At 35.9% G+C, this 23324-nt stretch overlaps 1 protein-coding gene and 1 long non-coding RNA gene across 2 annotated transcripts; both read left to right on the top strand.

Moving 5' to 3' along the window:
- The first annotated feature begins 1887 nt into the window (after positions 1–1887).
- Positions 1888–11519, top strand: LOC128237853 (uncharacterized). Its single transcript, XM_052953433.1, has 6 exons — positions 1888–1928; positions 2560–2674; positions 4208–4374; positions 8090–8197; positions 9399–9572; positions 10602–11519. The coding sequence occupies exons 1-6, from the start codon at positions 1888–1890 to the stop codon at positions 10852–10854; spliced, it is 858 nt and encodes a 285-aa protein (XP_052809393.1). The 3' UTR covers positions 10855–11519.
- On the top strand, positions 4381–6108 carry LOC128238492 (uncharacterized). Its single transcript, XR_008261711.1, has 2 exons — positions 4381–5150; positions 5897–6108. It is a non-coding gene; the product is annotated as an uncharacterized LOC128238492 (long non-coding RNA).
- Positions 11520–23324: the final 11805 nt, after the last annotated feature.

The raw sequence follows: 23324 nt of genomic DNA, 5'->3' as shown, positions 1-23324 counted from the left end.
ATTTCAAAATTAAAGTAAGAAATTTGAATGCACTTTTAGAACGTTAAAGAAAGCTTAAGGATTTTGCAATTAAATTTTGTATATTAAATCATATCATAAATCAGTTATTTGTTTGTTATTGTGCTAGTTAAGGTGTAACGATTTGCTCACTTACTTGAATTTAATTTTATTTTAGCACTATCTTATCAGTGACACTCTTATTCAAAATCTATACATGCACATGTAAAACAAACATAAATTTTGAGTAATACAACCTCAACTACTTACTAAATAATGCATTTATGGAAAATATTAATTACTATTAACAATATTATAACCGTGTATTTTATAACTGAAACGCAAACATATTTAATGATTGGTGAATGCTAAAATATTTACTGCGATCTACTATGGTCTCATAAGGTAGCAATACCGTGTTTTCTGCACATTTCTTTTAAATTAAACTCGGTATCCTTCAAAAGCATCATTATTTTCGACATTGTTAATCCTTTTTGGTATACTAAAACAAGTGTATTAAATGTGTAAAATCTTATTTGGGAGTAATAGTGCATCTTTAAGACATTTATCATGTGATAGTTATTGTTAAATGGGTGGGGTTGGGGGCGGCTGTTTGCATGTAAAACACTAACACTCTTGTGTATATGACTTTGCCTCTGTTTTACCACGTGTCAGTAATCAGTAAGTAGGTAACTTGTTTATCATGTGACATGTGCAATTCAAACTGAAACAATTACAATGAATTTACAAAAAGTTGCACCCATATAAGTCACTAAGAGCTGAGAATATTTAGTATAATATACAAACGTTTAACTCTGCATAGTGGACTATAGAATTAAGATATGGTTCATACAAATCATATCAATATTTAACAAATTTGAACCTGAATAAATGATACTTCGTCTTCTCATATAAATAAACTAACACAGTTTTCGGTTAGAGTGTCCGGTTAGCGCAGTAATTAGCGCACTCGCTTCTCACAAAGGCGACACGGGTTCCATTACCAGCTTGGGCGCATGTGAGTTTGGTTTGTAGTCACCAAGCCGGACAAGTGGGTTTTCTCCGGGTTCTCCGGTTTCTCACACAGCATAAGACCACATGCTCGCGTAAAAGAGTGCCAACGGGAGTGATTGGTATAATGTTGGTATAGCTTGTTTCACAATCTTTCTTAAATCAATATGTTTAAACTATCACATTTTTCAGTGAAATAAAGACTCGCAGAAACCATTTGTTTAAAACCGGTTATTATTGATTGGTTAATATTTATCCAATAATGACTATTGACCAATAAAACTAATTGGATTTACAAACTTATCAAAGGATAGACATCGGACATATATTATCTTTATTTTCAGCCAAAAGTAATTTAAACATGTCAAAGAAACAAACGGTCATGTATACAGTTTATACAGCATTACAGTTTTTATATTATGAGACACCAAGTTGTCACACGAAGATCACGATGTCCATGTTATAATATTGTTAGATATATAGCAAATACTTTTAAATGAGTGAAATCCTTCTGAATTTGTGGCTATTACGCTAAATGTGATGTACAAGCCATTATATTCAAGACGTAAATTTTCGTGGCTCCTTGCAAAAAAACTTGCAATAGAAATTTTATTTTAAATGCCTTAAAATGCAGATAATACAGGTAAGACCAAAAGATAGCCGAAAAATATTACAAAAAAGAAGTTAATGTTCAAGCTGTCTTATTGGTATTAGTATTAAAGATAGCACACATGAACACGCGAGAAACATTTCATCTTCAATTTGACCAAGTATGCATACTGTTCATGTCCACTGATCTTATAGAATGGGGGGAGGGGTATTATATTTACCATCGCCATCGGTTAGTACCCATTCGGCGAGCACCATTGGCCCCGGTTCATGCTGAAGGGTGCTCAGATACACCCGTTTTTAGCTAACGGGTAGAATATATGCGATATAATTAATACGATATTTCTATTTAAACAGTTTACGCCAAAAACGAACCCAGGCCTGGAAATTTACGGTCATAAAGGAACTCGCTTCTGTTTTGCCATCATTTTTTTTTTCGCGGGAATGCATCTGAAAAAAACACACACATATATTATAATTAATTTACTTTTTTGATACCGAAATTGCAGAAAAAAATCAGGGGAGGGGAATCACAAAAGTCGTCCATGTTTACTTTCTCTTTCTATAAAGAAGAAAAAAGGAAATAAAATACGCCAAAAATGCACCATTTCTGAATGTTAAAATTTTCTTGGTGAAGTACCCTCAAACCCCCCTATCAACATTTTTATCCATATAAATTTTGGTTCTGAGGGAGGGGCACAATTCAAAAGGTTACGCCCCCTAACTTACGCCCCCTCTAACGTGGAATCTTGTATACGACCGTGTAATTTACATTACCCTGTTATACTGTTATATTAGTTGGACTTTGAATTTGATCAAAAATGGCAAATAATTAATATATACCAATAGGTTATAGCTGACATTGGTAAAATAATTTACCCGTGGTGCAATCCGATTGGTCTTACGGAATAGTTGTTTCACTAAATAATGAAATAATTGAAGCTTCAGGGACAAAACATGCCAATACCTTCAATCAAATGATAGCGTGACAGTACACAGGCGATTACTCGAGGAAACCCCGGACCAACCGAAAGACTCGAGTTATCCGGAGTTTCGAGTAACGGCGAGTTTTTCTAGTCTAGCGTCATTTTTGAATGATCATTTTAGTATGTGTACTCATTGTTAAAGATGCCCTCTTACTCCCAAATGAGATTTGCAACAATTAATACAATTGTTTTTATATTTCTTAAAGGATGAATAAATGTCGAAAACAATGATTTTTATGAAGGATGCCGAATTTAATTTGAAAGAAATGTGCCTAAAACACGGTATTTTTACCTTAGGAGACTATAGTAGATAACATTAAAACTTTAAGCATTCACCAATCATTCAATATTTTTGCGCTTTCTGCTGTCAAATACACGGTTACAATCTTGTTAACAGTTGTTCATATTTTCCATAATTTCATTATCTAATAAGAAGTTACAGGTTTATCACCCAATATTGATGTTTGTTATACATGTGCATGTGTTGATTTTGATTATAATTTGTCATTTCAGTTTTGAAATTTAATGAATTTTAATAAATAAGTTTTCGCAATGTCAGTAATCATACTGATAAGATTGTCTGCTCGGCATAAGAACCCGTTGGCATGCCAAAGAACTAGGTATCATAATAACTTGCGTCAGAAGAGAGACTTAAAGCTGCACTCTCACGGATTGGACGTTTTGACAACTTTTTCATTTTTTGTCTCGGAACGAGCAAATTTTTGCGAAAATCCATGGAAACCAGTTATATATGACTGCTGACAAATAATTAGATTGCAGAATTTTATATTCAAAGTTCAAACATTGATGTTTTATGCATTTTCTCAAACCGCTAGTAACGGTTTAAGCCATAAAACCTCAATTTTCAAACGGATTTATGAAAATCCGCGATCTGATCTTTTGCCAGCAATCTTTAATTATTGGTTTGCAGATATTTACGCAAAAATTTGTTTTTTCCAAGACAAAACATAAAATAAAAAAAGTTGTAAAAATTGTAAATCTGTGAGAGTGCAGCTTTCAAAAAAACATTTATGCCTACTTTTCAATTCTGTAAGTGTATATTTTAATTCCTAGTGGGATTTATTTATTCTTGCTATCTTATCTTATACTAACTAATAACGACTTTCAAAATTATGTGTTTACTTGCTATTATAAGTTTTTAACTTAAATCTGCACTCTCACAGATTTACCATTTTTACGACTTTATTATATTTTGTCTTGGAAAGGGCAATTTTTAGCGTAAATATCTGCAAACCAATGATATAAATTTGCTGACAAAAACTTCGATCGTAGATTTTCATATTTCCGTTCAACAATTAATGTTTTATGGCGTAAACCGTTACTGACGGTTTAGGAAAAATGCATAAAACATCAATTTTTGAACTTCAATATAACATCTGCGATCAAATGTTTTGTCAGCAGTCTTATATAACTGGTTTCCATGGAAATTCGCAAAAAGTTGATCGTTCCAAGACAAAAAAAATAAAAAAAGTTGTCAAAACGTTCAATCTGTGAGAGTGCAGCTTTAAACAGCAAAATAAGTACTGGTTAAGCCAGATTGCTCTGCAATTATTATTTCAAAACTTAGCATATGAATATTTCAGATTCAGCACGCTGTCCTCGTGCTCGGAGCGGTCACTGTGGTGCTTGCCTGTGACTTTAGGTACGAACTTTCACCGTTCTACTGGAAAAACCAAGAAAATGTGTGCAGTGATGACCTATGCATAACAAACCCAGATATCCCAGCCTGTGATGATCTTACCTATGACCAGTAAGTTGTTACATTTTAAGGATATTTTTTTACGTTTCATAAGGTCTGATACCGAAAGATTTCTTGTGTAATATGAACTCATGTTGTGTGTAAGGTGCACTCATGCTGTGTGTAAGATGAACTCATGTTGTGTGTAATGTGAACTCATGTTGTGTGTAAGGTGCACTCATGTTGTGTGTAATGTGAACTCATGTTGTGCGTAAGGTGCACTCATGTTGTGTGTAATGTGAACTCTTGTTGTGCGTAAGGTGCACTCATGTTGTGTGTAATGTAAACTCATGTTATGTGTAAGGTGCACTCATGTTGTGTGCAATGTGAACTCTTGTTGTGTGTAATGTGAACTCATGTTGTGTGTAAGATGCACTCATGCTGTGTGTAATGTGAACTCATGGTGTGTGTAAGGTGCACTCATGTTGTGTGTAATGTGAACTCTTGTTGTGTGTAATGTGAACTCATGTTGTGTGTAAGGTGCACTCATGTTGTGTGTAATGTGAACTCTTGTTGTGTGTAAGGTGCACTCATGTTGTGCGTAAGGTGAACTCATGTTGTTGGTAAGGTAAAACTCATGTTGTTGGTAAGATGTACTCATGTTGTTGGTAAGGTGAACTCATGTTGTTGGTAAGGTGAACTCATGTTTTTGGTAGGGTGAAACTCATGTTGTTGGTAAGGTTAACTCATGTTGTTGGCAATGTGAACTCATGTTATGGTAAGGTGAACTCATGTTGTTGGTAAGGTTAACTCATGTTGTTGTAAGGTGAACTCATGTTGTTGGTAAGGTGAACTCATGTTGGTGGCAAGGTGAACTCATGTTGTGTGCAATGTGAACTCATGTTGTGGGTAAGATGAACTCATGTAAGCGTAATATGAACTCGTGTTATTTACAATGTGAACTCATGTTATGTGTAATATGAACTCATGTTGTGCGTAATATGAACTCATGTTGTATGCAATGTGAACTCATGTTGTGTGCAATGTGAACTCATGTTGTGTGTAATATGAACTCATGTTGTGCGTAATATAAACTCATGTTGTGTGCAATATAAACTCATGTTGTGTGCAATATGAACTCATGTTGTGTGCAATGTGAACTCGTGTTAGCGTCATGTGAACTCATGTTGTGTGCAATGTGAACTCATGCTGTGGGTAGGATGAACTCATGATGTGCGTAATATGAACTCAGGTTGTGCGTAATGTGAACTCATGTTGTGTGTAATGTGATATCATGTTGTGGGTAATGAGATATTATGTTGTGTGTAAAATGAACTCATGTTGTGCGTAATATGACCTAATGTTGTGTGTAATGTGAACTCATGTTGTGTGTAATGTGAACTCATGTTGTGGGTAAGATGAACTCATGTTGTGTGTAATGGGATCTCATGTTGTGTGTAATATGAACACATGTTGTGCGTAATATGAACTCATATTGTGCGCAATGTGAACTCATGTTGTTGGTAAGGTGAACTCATGTTGTTGGTAAGGTGAACTCATGTTGTTGGTAAGGTGAACTCATGTTGTTGGTAAGGTGAACTCATGTTGTTGGTAAGGTTAACTCATGTTGTTGGTAAGGTGAAACTCATGTTGTTGGTAAGATGAACTCATGTTGTTGGTAAGGTGAACTCATGTTGTTGGTAAGATAAACTTATGTTGTTGGTAAGACGAACTCATGTTGTGTGTAATGAGATCTCATGTTGTGTGTAATATGAACTCATGTTGTGCGCAATATGAACTCATGTTGTGGGTAAGATGATCTCATGTTGTGTGTAATGATATCTCATGTTGTGCGTAATATGAACTCATGTTATGCGTAATATGAACTTATGTTGTGCGTGATATGAACTCATGTTGTGCGTAATATGAATTCATGCTGTGTGTAATGTGAACTCATGTTGTGTGTAATGTGAACTCATGCTGTGTGTAATGTGAACTCATGTTGTGTGTAATGTGAACTCATGCTGTGTGTAATATGAACTCATGTTGTGCGCAATATGAACTCATGTTGTGTGTTATGTGTACTCATGTTGTGGGTAAGATGAACTCATGTTGTGTGTAATGAGATCTCATGTTGTGCGTAATATGAACTCATGTTGTGCGTTATATGAACTCATGCTGTGCGTAATATGAACTCATGCTGTGTGTAATGTGAACATGGAATCCATTATATGTTAAATATTTGAATAAACAGAATGTGACCGTAAATGTCAGGCCCCGTTATTAAAAATACTCATTTTGGTAAATGGTAAAGCGAAATGAGAGGAGGTACAGTGTACTATGACCATAACCTATTTTTTTGCAAATAACAGAGTTATTGCTCTTTGTTTGTGTTTCGTTGTTGTCAAACCTTTGTCCGGACAATAACTACTGGATGGAAATTTATTGAAACTTTACATAATGGTCAAGCACACAGAGAAGAAAGTGCAGTGAACAAGAAAAATAACTATTTTAGCCAATTGCAGAGTTTTTGCCGTTTTTTTTTATCTTGTCCGGAGCATAACTGAAAACTACTGGATAAAAGTTTGTCAAACTTTTGTCCGGAAAACAACTACTCGATTATATTCATTGAAACTTTAAACAATGCTACAGCTCAAAGAGAAGAAGTGCAGTGAACAAGAACCATAACTCTATTTCAGCCATTTTTAGATCCTTTTGATATTGTGTATAGCATAACTTGAAAAATACTGGATAAAGTTTGATTAAACTTTATACAATGGTAAAGCACAATAAAGGAAAATGCAGTATACAAGAACTATAACTCTGTCTACAGCATTGTTATTGTTATTCATGACTTGTTAAGAAATCACTGCCATTTCTTATGAGGCAACGCTCTGGGATATTAATCCCATTCAATGATAGCTCTAGAGTGTGTCTTAATTTATGTCATGTTCAATGTTGACTTTTTCATGTTTATTGTCACCTATGCGAGTAATGATCCATGTCGCCTGTTTGTGCCATGTTTGTGTTCGCCCATTTGCGCCATGATTCATGTCGCCTATTTGTGCCATGTTTGTGTTCGCCCATTTGTGCCAAGATTTATGTCGCCCATGCGAGTCATGATTTAGTTCGCCTATGTGTCGCCTATTTGTGCAATATTTGTTGTCGCGTATGTAAGTCATGATTCATTTCGCCTACTTGTCGCCTATTGGGTCATATTTCATGATGCATATGTTAGTCATGTATCTTGTATGCATATGTTAGTCATCTTACTTGTCGCCTATGGTGTCATATTTCATGATGCATATGTTAGTCATTTTTCCTGTCGCCTATTGGGTCATATTTCATGATGCATATGTAAGTCATTTTTCCTGTCGCCTATTGGGTCATATTTCATGATGCATATGTAAGTCATGTTTCCTGTCGCCTATTGGGTCATATTTCATGATGCATATGTAAGTCATGTTTCCTGTCGCCTATTGGGTCATATTTCATGATGCATATGTAAGTCATGTTTCCTGTCGCCTATTGGGTCATATTTCATGATGCATATGTAAGTCATGTTTCCTGTCGCCTATTGGGTCATATTTCATGATGCATATGTTAGTCATTTTTCTTATCGCCTATTGTGTCATATTTCATGATGCATATGTTAGTCATATATTTCTTGTCGCCTATTGTGTCATATTTCATGATACATATGTTAGTCATATATTTCTTGTCGCCTATTGGGTCATATTTCATGATGCCTTTTTGCGTCATATTTCATGTTGCCTGTTTTTTGTAGGGAGTTCCTAATGATGACTGCAAAAGCGCACGTAAAAGCAAACGTTACATTGGAGATGAAGGTCATGTCGGAATACTTCAATACACTTATACCGGGACCGGCAATAAAGTGAGTTCATCGCACGTGTGTTTCAATTGGTTTCCACATACAAAATTGTAAATGGTTGATGTCTAGTGGCCTCCATATCAATTTGGTTGCTTTTAAAAGGCACAAAAATGAAAAAAGTATGCAATTTTTAAGCTTTTTGAGAACTTTCAAAATGAATGTTTATATGATAATTCACAACGAATGTATCACAATTTATTATTAAACTCCGAGTCTGAAAAAATGTTTTATCATATATGTATTGTAACACTGCTTTAATTAGAGTGATGAGTTAATTTTAAGATCTCTAAACAGTACTTGAAACGGAAAATGCTAAAAATAAGATTAAGAAGGAAATCCATCGTCCGTAATCGTCTGTTAATATGCCTACGATATATAAACCATTACAATACACTGAAATGTAAAGGTGTTTTGTTTTATTTATATGGAAAATCTGAACGTAAATTGATTTAGATTTTCGTGTCAATTTAGATTTTCGTGTCTTAAAGTTGCACTCTCACAGATTGAACGTTTTGAAAACTTTTTTTTATTTTTTGTCTTGGAACGAGCCAAGTTTTGCGAAACTCCATGGAAAGCAGTTAAATATGACTGCTGACAAAACATATATCGCAGATTTTTATATTTAAGTTCAAAAATTGATGTTTTATGCATTTTTCTTAAACCGTAAGTAACGGTTTAGACAATGGTTTAGACCATAAAACATTAATTTTCGAACAGAAATATGAAAATCTACGATCTGATTTTTTGTCAGCAATCTTATATCATTGGTTTGCAGATATTTACGCAAATATTTGCTCTTTCCAAGACAAAAATAAAAAAGAGTAAAAATGGTAAATCTGCAGCTTTAATATTCGTTTCCAACTTAAAAAAGAACACATAGAAACATTTAAGTTAGCCTACAAAACTGGACGCTTACATAGTTTGAAAACAAAGTGGAAGATATAAAGCAATGCTTTATCTTAATTGTTTCTGAATATTGAACCATTCGTCGTTTCGATTGCAGCCAACGTTTTATACCATCAACGAAGATTGGATCTTCCAACGTTTTATAGTATAGCCAATGTTTTAAATTACTGCCAACGTTTGATCTGCCGGCGTTTAATAATATTTGCCAACGTTTTTGAATCATCTGCCAACGTTTTAAATTACTGCCAAAGATTTTATATTATATTTCATTTTACTTATTGATATCAATTCATTCCAGCTCCAAATTCAAATGTACAGGCATTTGTGAACAAAAAATGCAGAGTCTGAAGTTGAAGAGGATTTTTACAACAGTAATGGTGCAAGATCAGAAGAACTACATGAATACACAACTTATACCAGCACATATGGCGTGCATTGTGATTGGACCTGATATATACTACCGCAAATGCGGGTAGGTACTACTTCACTTATATAGTCCATGCGGTAACCCCGAAACGTGTAGGTTACTGTGATTCAGTTCTCCTCGGCCATTTTCCATCGAAAATAAAGTCTAAAGTATATGGACGGTAGGAAAATTGAAATGTTACATTTAACTACGCTGTAAGTAGATCGTGTAGTAATTTTAATTAAGCAGTTAAATTTTATGACTTTACTCTCGGGAATCTAAATTGATAATAGAACAATACACTGAACATTTTAATCGGCAATCAGTTCGAGGGGTGAAAGCGAAAAGGTTCTAAGTGACATTAAATAAAGAAGCAGATAGAACCTTTTCGCTTTCACCCCTCGAGTTGTAACTAAGTAATACAGAAAACACGTTTAAACTCTACAATGACCTTTTACTATTATTCATCATTTATTATCATTCTACGTACTATTTCCACTTTAACGGCATTTGTCCGCGGTTGTTTTCGATGGAAAATGTCCGAGGGGTTCGTACTGAGTTCATGTAATAATCAAGATTGCCAGGGTCGAAGACAACCCTGGTCACGGAACTGAAGTTGAGATATGAATGCGTGTTCATGGCCCCAATTTCTCGAAACTTTTCAAGCTTAACAGGTTTAAGTAGCTTATTTTAATTAGCTACAATAAATACTTAAATATGATTTGATAAATGACAAACAATACTGATAACAATATGAAATACTTTGTTTTATGCTCATTTATTTCAAATTAAACTCGGTATACAGTTTTCTTTCCATTCATAGCTACCCTTTCCCGTTGGTATAATATTATTTATCGTATAATTATATTATCGCAAACAGTCGAACCCCGTTGGCTCGAACTCACAGGGACCCGCGAAAATATCTCGAGCCTCGGAGATTTCGAGCCAAGCGGGAATCGTTACCTTCAGTATAAACAAATCGGTTCTTAACATCCAGTTCGAGCCAACGGGGAGTTCGAACCAACGGGATTCGACTGTTTAGCAACTGTTTGAATACAAGTAGTATGTGTTTTGATTTTCCGCATTTATTTTCAGTGGTCAATGTAATCTTCCCGATCGATATAACCGCTACTGTCTGCCGGATGTGACGGTGAAAATCAAGGTCTGGGTGTTCTGTCCAAATGTGAGTCCAGGGTGTCACAAAGTAGACTTTGACGTCCCTATCTCGTGTAGCTGTAAAAAAATCGAATGTAACAAAGGTTATGACATCAATAAAGAATGGGATGCCCGACAAGGCGCAGTTAATCCGGGAAATCCCATTGGGGTCGCCATAGGACTGACTGGATGAAAATTCGCCGAAGGAAATCATTTCCAAAAAACATATCTTAAGTTGAATGACTGTTTCTAAAGACTTACCTTTTACAAGAAGGTTGACTTATTCATTGAAATGTGCTATTTTTGCTTAATATTTTACCGAAAAGAACCGTTTTGCATGTTCCTTTCAAAAGCAGTTTTTAAATATTTATTATATATATTATATGGTCTGTTCTAAGCTATGGTGGCATATAACTGCCGTAAGATAACCTGTAAACGTTCGCGGATTGTTTCGTGTTAACCACTTAATTTTCGAGATAACTATCTAGCTATTAAGTTAATATTCGCGAAACTTTTCGGTAAGATAAATATCATAAGACTAAATACTGGCTTGAAAGTGCCCTGAACTGCCACCTGTTTCCTTTTAAGCCGTACAACATTCACAGGTAAACTAGTTATGGTTTGCGAATTCAATTCGCGAACGCTATCAGGTTATCTTACGGTAGTTATATGCCACCATACTAAGCGTATCATAAACAAACGTAAAATAATTCATTGTAGGATAGTGAAGTGAAAACTGACTTGAGCAATAAAAGCTTGCACAAAACAGTTGTGCGTGTTTGCACAAGCATGAACATCCGTTTGATTCATTGTTGCTTTCTTCTCAATTTGTAAAAATAAAAACCAATTGCCAATGTCTGCCCTTGTTTCTTTTATATCCATAATGGCATAGCTAAATCCTTATAATGCAGTTCTCACTAACCCAGTGTGTGTAAACCACGTGTGTATAATTAAGCCTCATACGGAGCTTTTAAACAAAGATAACTTCACTATTTATTCACAATTTTCAATGCAACTTAGCGCGGCCTACGCCGCTTACATAGCCCGAGTCTTTTACTTGAGTTTGATTGAAAGTTTAGTTTATTAAAACACTTCGACAAACCTATTTACAAAACCGCCGTCTGATTTAGCCCTGTCAAATCATTATTTGCGAAAGAGGTTTGTCGAAGTGTTTGACGAAACTAATCACATAATCTAACTCCAGTAATACAAAGAAGGCAGGGCTCTTTAAGCGGCATAGACTTAAATTTGTTTGACTTAAATGGTAAAGAAAATGAAAAGTTATCTTTGTTTTAAGTCATCATTCGATGCAAAATGTTGCCTTTCGACGTAGCATTTATGACGTAATTTATCACGTGGTATATATACACACTGTAACTGCCAATATAGTTAATGTACGGTTTGAGGTGCCATACGTATGTAGTAAATGTAAATATCAAAGTGCTGAGTGCTGCATGAACAGGGTTTTATACGGGTTTTTACCACAATGATTCACGATTATGTGTGTATTAATAAGGTGCTGATATGTAGCACAGTAGTCCCCGTGTAAAACAACCACAGGGGCCGCCCCAGGTTTATTGAAACATGATGGTAAATGACAAATTAATATTTTATTGACAGTAAAGTTAATGTCGCTGTGTAGGCAGGCAAACCAGGATGAAGAATGTAAACAATCCCAGTAAAAGACTCCATTCTATGGTGTTACAATATGAGTTAGGCTTGCCAAGGATTTGTTAACCAGAGAAATAAAAAAGAAATTAGTTGATCATCCTGGGTGAATTTAAAACATACACTAAAACGGTTTCCGGTTGGTAATTAGATGTTGGTATAAACTTAAAGACTATACCAAAATTATTAAATTGAAAACGATCCTTTTCAGGGCCACTTTTAAATTTTTAAATAGTATCTTAAAATGATATATACATTTTTTACATAAAAAAATGGATTCTAACCCGGGAAGAACGACAAATAGATAATAAGCGACGGCTGGTGAATTATTGAAACAGCATAGAAACAAACTCCACGAAGCTTTCCTCCCCGCACATGTGTGGGGTTTAATAATAGAAAATGAAAATATAAAAAGGGTGAATGCTTGTGATATTCCCAACCAAGAAAATGAAATATATACTAATCAAACTTTACTCATTAGCAAGAGTTTGCCTATGTTTGCCTTGTTATTCACAAAACAACTTCAAAAATACAACAAATTAAAGAAGAATAGTTTCTTGATTAAAATGATCAAAAAAATGAAACACCTAAAAAAGTTGTTAAATCCGTGATCTTTTTTCATATGTACACCAAACCAGCCAACAAATATAATGCAATTCATTTCAATGAAATGCCATTTTAAAAAAATACACAAACATCCGTCTATAAGTTCACAATAAAAAGTATATAAAATAAATTAAACAAAATTAGTCTTGAAAAATCTTTAATTTCAAAACTTATTTTTTGCCCCATCTTTGTCTATATGGTCAGCAACTCTCTTATAGTAAATATCGTCAGCTAACTCGTCAGCACTTTAGTACGTGCCTGTCAAAATGGCGTGCGTTTGTTATTTCCACGTGGGGATGAAGAGATCATTTTGTCACGTGATTGAATGATGCGCTTTGAGTGGATAGTAATAGTAATTCTTTGTTTACGTTTCGATGTGCATTCATTTTTGGGCGCAGGGATACTACTTTTATATTATCTTTATCTAAGTTCAACAAATTAAATGATTAAAATAGATATTGCGTTATGATTGTTGTTTGCTTTGTCAAATCTAGCTCGGTTATTGGAAACATAGCTTGAAATTTATATAGTCCGCACTTTCTCAAACTATATGTTTGGTGGTAAAGAGGCAGACGACACTTATTACTATTAATAGGCATTTTAGGTTGTGAGTGTCCAGCTTGTGGCTACACTGAACAAAACAACCCTGTTCAAAAATTGTAAATCTTCTTAGGTGTTCTCATTTTTGTGTGGGCCTATGACGATCGAGGATTTTTAAAATTTTATATTCATATACCTGATGTAAATTGATTCTGACGAATGCACCAATAATTGTTTCTTAGAGTATATTTCATTCCAGCACACCGGATTGGCATTTCCGTGAATTCAGCCGTGCTGGAAAATTCCATCTAGCATCCCTCTATGCCAGATGAGTCACGCGCTGTGACGTAATACTTTTTATTTATTTTATTATACACTTTAAGTGACCATTATTATGCGATTTCAATAGATGAGTTCCATAAACATTAACTTGACAAAAATATATCTTCAAAACAAAACAAAATAACCTTTAAAAGACTCACGTCGTAGGAACGTATTGACGTATGCAGTGAATACAAATTACTGCGCGTCATGACGTCAGTAAACATCATCGCACGCGCTTATGGTGAAATGAACAAAATGTGCTTTTTATGTATTTCCTTCACAAAACAATCTGATCCAAGTTCCGGATAGAAAAACCCGCGGACACGCTGCGTTGCCGGTAGCTCGGCTTAGCCTCGTTACCTGGCAACGTAGGTGCCCTCGGGTCGGATTTTTCTATCCGGAACGGAAACACATGACATATATTATTATTATTCCATCTTTTTTTCCACCAAGGCTTACTTGTAAAACTAGCGTCAATACTGAAAGGTAGCAGAGTTTTACTTGGTGTGTGCATTTTTGTGTGTGCCAGTGACAATCGAGGGTTTTTAAAAATTTCTGTTGATTTATTTTACGTAGATCGATTGTTATGCACCAAATAACAACAATAAGTTATGGTCCATTTTTGACGATCTACAGAGATGGCTACTTCGGCCGAAGGCTGTATTTTCTGTAGATCGCCGAAATTGAACTCTAACATATTTACGTAGTTTTTGTGAAGCTTGTTTATCGACTGACCATCCATTAATGTTGAAAATAAATATTTCAATAAATATATCAGACCTATGTTTTCTTGTTTGAAGTAAGTACATTTTATTTCCTGAAAAGCCATTAGACTTTTCAAACGTAATGAGAAAATTTACGTAATATGGGTTCAAACATCAATGGTTGACACGTAGTGTTTCGCTTTGAATGTAAATATTTGAATAAAGATTCTTTTACATTATTTACTGTTTATGAGGTAAATGGTAATACTATTTTTCAAACGATTAATAAAGCAGATTGCTCAATCAACTGCTTTCGTACAAAATCAAGCAAAACGAAAACAAATGCTCAAAAATTAATTCGATTGAATCTTTTTAATACCTTTTCAAATTGATTTACTTTGTCATTCGAACTAACCGGAAAAGAATACACAACAATCAATAAACTAAAATACCCCACCAAAACTAATCTGAATGCGAAACACGTAAAGTGTATAATAATAAAGCATGAGGGTTGCAAAGGAGTATGTAAGAAGGGGGTACATGTATATATAGGTTATCTACTATTACTTTGTTTTAGCTCGATTGTGACGAAAGCTGATAGCTTATAGAATCACCCTCGTGCCAATTTCTTGGACAAAACTAGTACCGGTGTAGAGGTCATGAGAAAGTGTCCCTTGTGTGAATCGAACCAACAACCTCTTTGGTGTCAAGTTCTAAAAAGGGTGTTAAATGAAAATACAAATACATCTCCGAAATAAAGTATTAACGAATCAGATAATTCATTTGAGATCATATGGAAAACTATACAACATTATATTTTTTATAGATAGTTAGTTTGTCAATTTAAGTTTACAGCCCATGAGTAATACATATTTCAAACAATAATATAGAAAATAAAACATTTACGCTGTGCAAACTAATAATACTTAAAACTTATCGTATATACATGTTTCATATAAATGTATTTCTATTTCCAATTATACTTACACATACACAGTGTACATAACACTACGGTACATTTACCGGTATATATGTATTACAAAACCAATGCACTATTTTATCTTTCATTCTTCGGTAACAAGTTTTTACATTCAATTGCTCATACTAAGCCCGTGTAATGTCAAAACACATACTCTTCTCGGTTATTGTTATCATAGCCATGTCCATCATGACTTTTAGAGTGACTATGACATAGCAGATAACCATTTTGAAAATTGTCTTTTATCCTAGACATTCATCCATACCCTGGTATCCTATAGGTTATGAATACGCTGGGGTGCCGAGGATGCCCATCCACTGTCTTGTTAAAAGTGCATATGAAACAAGGGAGAATGGTGATGAAGATGTCGAACATGGCCTCCACGACGGCCATATTAGATTTCATGTCTTGAATCTCCTCGTTTTCTCTGATACCGCTATGTTACAAAACGAACGACCGTTTCACCAAGGTGAATGCTTTGTGATACGTCCCATTTTAGCCCCTTCGCGGAATAAAACCTGATTTTAAATCAGCATCCCACAGATATACCGTTTTAACAACTTTTTTTTTTTGTCTTGGAAAGAGAAAACTTTTGCGTAAATATCTGCAAACCAGTGATAAAAGATTAGTGACAATAGATTAGATCGCAGATTTTCATATTTCTGTACGAAAATTAATATTTCATTGCTTAAAGCTTTACTAACGGTTAAGAAAAATGCATTAAACATCAATTTTTGAACTTAAATATAAAAAATCTGCGATCTAATTTTTGTCAGCAGTCTTTTATGACTGGTTTCCATGGAATTTCGTAAAAATTGGCTCGTCCCGCCCCTTCCCTTCTCTTCCCTTCCCTTCCTTTCCTTCCCTTCCCTTCCCTTCCCTTCTCTTCTCGTCCTTTCCCTTCCATTATCGTCACCTCACTTCCCTTCTCTTCTGATCAATTCCGTTCTCCCTTCCCTTCCCTTCCCTTCCCTTCCCTTCTCTTCTCGTCCTTTCCCTTCCATTATCGTCACCTCACTTCCCTTCTCTTCTGATCAATTCCGTTCTCCCTTCCCTTCCCTTCCCTTCCCTTCCCTTCTCTTCTCGTCCTTTCCCTTCCATAATCGTCACCTCACTTCCCTTCTCTTCTGATCAATTCCGTTCTCCCTTCCCTTCCCTTCCCTTCCCTTCCCTTCCCTTCTCTTCTCGTCCTTTCCCTTCCATTATCGTCACCTCACTTCCCTTCTCTTCTGATCAATTCCGTTCTCCCTTCCCTTCCCTTCCCTTCCCTTCCCTTCCCTTCCCTTCCCTTCCCTTCCCTTCCCTTCCCTTCCCTTCTCTTCTCTTCTCTTCCCTTATCTTCTCTTCTCTTCTCTTCCTTTCTCTTCCATTCCCCTCCCTTCCCTTCCCTTCTCTTCCCTTTCCTTCCCTTCTCGTCACGTAACTTCCCTTCTCTTCTCATCACCTCCATTCTCTTTTCTTCCCTTCCTTTCTCCTTCCTTCCCCTTTCCCTTCTCTTCCCTTCTCTTCCCTTTCCCTTTTCTTATCTTCTCGTTACTTCCCTTCTCTTTCCTTCCTTTCTCTTCCATTCCCATTACCTTCTATTCCCTTCCCTTCCCTGCCCTTCCCTTTTCTTTGTCGTCTAATCACTCCATTCCCTTCCTTTCCCTTCTCTCCCCTTTCCATTTTCTTCTCGTCTCGTCGTTTAATGTGTGTCCCAGCCCTGTGAACGCTGACGTTTGAACCGGAAATTTAGAAAAATATCAAAATGTTTGAAACAGTGAAATATCATTTTTATTTCACTGATAAATCTCTATTAACAACCGGAAAACATATACTAAATGTTGAAATATGTGTAGTCTGTTTCTAATGTTATGTGACGTTGTGTGTCTCTCGTTTTGTGACCGTTAAGTATTTACTGTGTGCCTCTTAATGTTATGCACCAGTCAATTGTAACCACGCCCCCCCCCCCCCCCGGTCCGGGGGTATACCGGGGATAGCCGGGAAAATGGACCGTGTTGTTACCTTTCAGGTGGCCCCGCGGTACCGGGTGAATGCGGTGGTTTTGTCTTTGCGCCAAAAATCGCCGGGAATGGGACTTACTTAGAGTCCTTGGAGTGCGGGGGCATTTGGCGGGGATTTAACCAGCAGTTTGTCCCCGCAGGACGGGGATCTTACCCGGGCTTAGCTGGACCGAAAGTCAAAGTCCCCGCTATTCCCCGGACCTGGGGGAGAGGGGCGTGGTTACAATTGACTGGTGCATAATGGAGTATTGGACTTGTCCCTGAAGTTGTCATTCTATACATTTTTTGTTGTACAGTTAAATGTACGTATGTTCTCCCGCTTTATAAAACACGTTTACTCTGTGACGATTTACTCTGGTGATATGAATGCGTCATTTACCTTCATGTGTGTTTTTGTACATTTTAACTACTAATCAACCACTAATTGGTTAATCATTTTATTTAGTTTTTTATTTAGAATATATTTTATTGAACCATAGTTGAAACATCATACATATTGCAAAGAATCCGAAATTTACTTATCAAGTGTAATTTTTAGGTTTTAACGTTAAACAGGCTATTAGCATGTATTATTGATGATGCAAAACATCCGAAATCATATGTCTCAATTTGAATCATTTATCATCTTTCACATCATTCAAACTTAAAAGTTAATGATGTTTTCCACAAAGTTTATGCTATGAATCATAGGGAGCTGTTAATCTCAATAATACTCTATCAAAACCATTAAAAGATATCAATAAGGTACATTTAATACATGAAGCGTCTACAACGCTTTAGTTAATTAACAAAGTTCACTATCCAAAGATTGTTTCCAAAGTAATGGTGGCGTTTTCGTTGTTGAAGGCGTTGTCCGCCGTTTTTCATTGATTTTCGATTACGACTTGGTAATATTGATTAGAAAAAAATACCAGGTCTTGTTTTAAAATAATTTATAGAATCATATAAATATCCAGCCGTACTTTTGAGCATGTTTGGAAATTCAAATCTGACCATTTTTTGGTCTCGGTAATGCATCTGAAAACACTTATACACTTATATTACTATTTGATACCGAAATTGCAGAAAGTATAAAAATAGTTTGCTTTTAGTGGGATGCGAACTCACGCCGATACAATTAAGGCAAAAAATTAAAAACTGGCAACAAAACCTAACGCCCACATTTACTTAATACAACTGCAATGATAACTTAACCTTTAGGTCATTTGTTGAATCAACTTACATGAGCTAACGCTATTTAAAATCGTGGACTTCAAATATTTGAGCATATATCAACATTTGTTGAAGATTTCTTGTTATCAGTATTTTAGTTTTAACACACCTAATGATTTGCCACAGATGATTTCGTCATACAAAAATGTGCATGTTAAAAGAATATGAGCAAGTCCTTTTAAGAGAGAGAGAGACTTTTTTGTCCGCGATTCAACGCTTAAACGTATTTTAAACAGTTTGGCCATTCGAACCATATATGTGGGTAACATTTCCTTGTGATTTGAATGAAAATTTATCTCGTTATGCTAGACCCTTGATGCATTTGCCAAATCAGCGGCGGATCCGTTAGAGGCTGAGTAATCTAAGACGTGCATTCATAATATCTATAAAACGAAAAATAGCGCTCTAGGGTGCGGTGGGATATTAATACCCATGCTTCAGTGTGTGTATACCACGTGATAAATTACGTCATAAATGCTACGTCGGAAGGCAACATTTTGCTTCGAATGATGACTGATTACAAGGATATCTTTTCTTTATCACCAACAATTTAAAGAAACAAATGGCAGTTTAGGCCACTTAAAGAGCCCTGGCTTCGTTTTATTGCCGGAGTTTGATTTGAAACACTTTTACAATCCTGTTTCCAAAATAATGCGTTGACAGTGCTCCATCAGGCGGCGGTTTGTGAAAAGGTTTGTCGAAGTGTTTTAAGAAATTAAACTCTCAATCCAACTCTAGTAAAAGACCGAATGCGGGGCTATGTAAGCGGCGTAGACTGTGTCATGTTTCATTTAATATGTTGAATAAATAGTAAAGTTATCCTTGTTTAAAGTTTTCATTTGAAGCAAAATATTGCCTTATGAAGTAGCATTTGTGACGTACATGTAATTCAAATGGTGTACACACACTGTGCTTGTATCAGTCTGCAATTGTTCACTCCGGTGTAATTCACGCATAATGTTCTACCATATTGACATGAACTTTTCACTTGGACAATTTGAGGGGACACTTATGTCCCAACCCCACCCCCACCCCTACCCACCACCATTTACCTACACCCATCAATCCGCTACGGTGCAAGTTGCATGTATATGTGGAGGTCATGAGATTGACAGATAGATATATTCGTTTATTTCCTCGTCTGCCCTGTTATGACAGTGTTATGACAGTTCGTACATTTGGCGAAATCTGAGAAATAGCGAGATGCATTACAATTAATCTTTTATGTTACGCAATTTACAAATTACCTGATGTGTCATATGATATAGTTTATATCATTGTGGTGATAATGGCCAAATTATTCTTTACAGAACGATTCATTGAAAGCATAAATTAAATATCATTATATGTCAACGGCAATAATTAGCATTTATTTATTTTTTGTTATTATTTGCCACATAAATCATAAGAGAAAAACTGATATTTCCTCTTGATATCATGAAAACATTGTTAAAGTCAACAGGTGTATTCGTCTGAGCATTTTTAAATGGAAAGCTGTAAGTTCCGATTGTATTTTCATAGAAAATCCCCGCAGGTCCGCAATTACACAGGCCCACAAGTCCGCAACGCCCCACTTAGCTAGCCCGCTGAAGCGCTTTTCATACTCTTAGGCTCCACCCACCTGCACAGAGAATGATGGTTATTCAACATTAACCAAAAAAAAGGCTCATCTAATTTTCTGAAGTTTTGTTTACTTCCAGTTATAAATGCTGTCGAACTCAGTTTAAGGCTCGAACTCTCCGAGACCGGCGAAAAAACTCGATCCTCGGAAAATTCGAGTCAAGCGGTAATGCTTAACTTCAGTATAATGAAATAGGTCCATTACATAAAGTTCGAGCCAACGAGGAATTCGAGCCAAGCGTGTTCGAGCCAACGAGTTTCGACTGTATGCCTGAAAGAAAACTTGAAGTTGTGTTAGCAATGAAAGAACCCTTGGAAAGCTCTGACGATAAAGAGCAAGCAATCGTGGGTGAAATAGTAATCAAAGCGCGAGGCGCTGAAAGACTATCTGCGGGCAAATATGTGAGAGCTGCAAATTTTATTTGAATTATGGGAATGGGTGAAGGGCACATTGATAAAAGTGAAAAATGTGTCGAGGGCCAAGAGCGCTTTTGCCCACACTGGGCGAGGAAACAACCACATCTTTACCTATTTTATGGCGTCTTGTGTCATTTTGTTTATGTAAATGTCACTTCAATCGTCGTTAACCCCCCTCCCCATGTATTTAATGTGACAATGCATGCAAACGATTTTTCGTTGCTTTTATTAGATATCATACGATAGGAAAATACAATACATCATATATCATTTCCTTTAATGAACATACACATTTTGTCTAAGGATTTTTTTTTTTTTTACAAACAACTTCAGCAATAATTCCATTCAAGATGCACAGCTTATCACTTATGTCGACGTATCCCCATGTATTTAAAGATATAACCAGAGGCGTAGCCAGACTTTACCGAATGTTACGCACTAAAGGGGTAGGGAGTGGGATGGGGAATATCCCTGTAGCCGGTTGGGGGTTCGGGGGGGGGGGGGGGTCTACCCAGTGGAAAACAATGGAAAATGGAACGAACATGTTGAGCTCTGAGGTGTATTTGGAGGGATTAATAGGTTCGAGTCCGCCGACTTTGTAGTTACCAAGTGATTGATTTTGGCTCAGAAAGCGATCTATCGCAGGGAAGCAACGTTTTCTTTGGCTGCTCTTCCTTTTATTCTGATATCAATTTTTAGCTTAGCACTCGACCTTACGCACATGCGTAAGTGCGTAACGCTGGCTACGCCCCTGACAATGATTTTCAGTGCTTTGATTATATATCATACGTTATGCAAGTTTTATGAACATACACGTTTTAACTGTTAAAGGAAAATAATTTTATTTTTACGAATAACTTTAGCAATAATTCCTATCCGATTGAAAATGCAGAGCTTATCAGATGGTCGTTTTCCCGCGGTGAGGGCAAACATGTGGTCAGTTAATGTATGTTGAAACTATTTTTAGAAAATCAGTCAGTTAATGTAGTTGAAACTATTTCTAGATTATCGGAAATTGTCTGTTCTAAGAATGGGAATATGATTGTGCCTTTTCAATTATTATTGATAAATAAATGTTATTTATGTTTAATGTAAGTATCTGTGTAGAAATAATACTAGTGCTGTTGTGAATGTTTCGCACTCTTTGGGTGTTTTACAGGTTAAATCCGAACTACTTTGCTTCATCAAAAGTATGCATAACTCACTGTCGTATCAGAGAATATGCGTTAAGATAAATTGGAAGGCTATAATGTCCAAAACTATGCCAAGAATACACCGGAACGAAGCTTCTACGCAAAAAATGTGAACATCTTCTTAGAAAAGTATACGCCTAAAAATCATAGAATGAATAGTATTTTGTTTTTGTATAGCAGGCAAATCATAGTATTTGAAGCATTAGCAACGCGAAACCTGGGATACAACTATTTTGACTTTCAGACAATCATTTTTGTTTCTTATCTCATAAAAGCCGGTTATATTAAAAATACACCCTTACAAATAAGCGTGCTTCATGGTCACACAAGGTTATAATAACAAACCCTGCAGGCGATGGTACACTTGCGGTCGGTAACCTTCCTACCAGAGCATCTATTATTTTGACCCACACTAATCTGATAAATATATAAATATAACGATCTATAAATAGTTATACTCTGCTAAAAATAAAACGCCGGAATACAGAAATACAGCGCGGAAATAGCCGAACAAGCAAGAACTCATACTCGGATAATCAATTTTTATGGTTTCGACGTCATTCTGCTACTAAACATAGAGCGCATTGAGACCAAAAAATGGGTTAAAACGACATGAATAGAAGTAGTTCTTTGGAGTTTTCGGTCTTAAGACTACCTGCGCGCATGCGCAGATAGTCTAAAAACCGAAGTACGCTTCATTGTCTTTCTAAAATCTTTGTCATCTAATTGCGTCACCTATTTGTAAACGTTTTACAGATTAGGCATCCTAACGTGTTTTTAAAAAATAAAGATAAACAAAATTGATAGTTGAGAAAACATTCTGATAACCAGTCAATATTGTTCTATGACAAAGGTAAAGACAACACAGCTTCAATTCAGTTAACAGATATTCAGCTCGCCAGTCAACGGCATCATACGCCATTCCAGTGTATGTATACCACGTGATAAATTACGTCATAAATGCTACGTCGGAGTGCAATATTTTGCTTCGGATGAAGACTTTAAACAATGATAACTATTCATTTTCTTAACCATTTAAGTCAAACAAAGGGCAGTCTATGCCGCTTAATGAGCCCCGCCTTCTTTGTATTACTGGAGTTTGATTATGTGATTAGTTTCGTCAAACACATCGACAAACCTCTTTCGAAAAAAAAAGATTTGACAGGGCTAAATCAGACTGCGGTTTTGTAAATAGGTTTGTCGAAGTGTTTTAATAAACTAAACCAGTGTATGTATACCACGTGATAAATAACGTCATAAATGCTACGTCGGAGGGCAATATTTTTCTTCGGATGAAGACTTTAAACAAAGATCACTTCACTATTTCTCCACCATTTCAAATGAAAAATAGCCCAGTCTACGCCGCTATCAAAGCCCCGCCTTTGGTATTTTACCAG

This window comes from Mya arenaria, chromosome 6 (assembly GCF_026914265.1).
Source record: "Mya arenaria isolate MELC-2E11 chromosome 6, ASM2691426v1".
Classification (NCBI taxonomy): domain Eukaryota; kingdom Metazoa; phylum Mollusca; class Bivalvia; order Myida; family Myidae; genus Mya; species Mya arenaria.
This window is presented reverse-complemented; position numbering and strand designations above follow the sequence as displayed.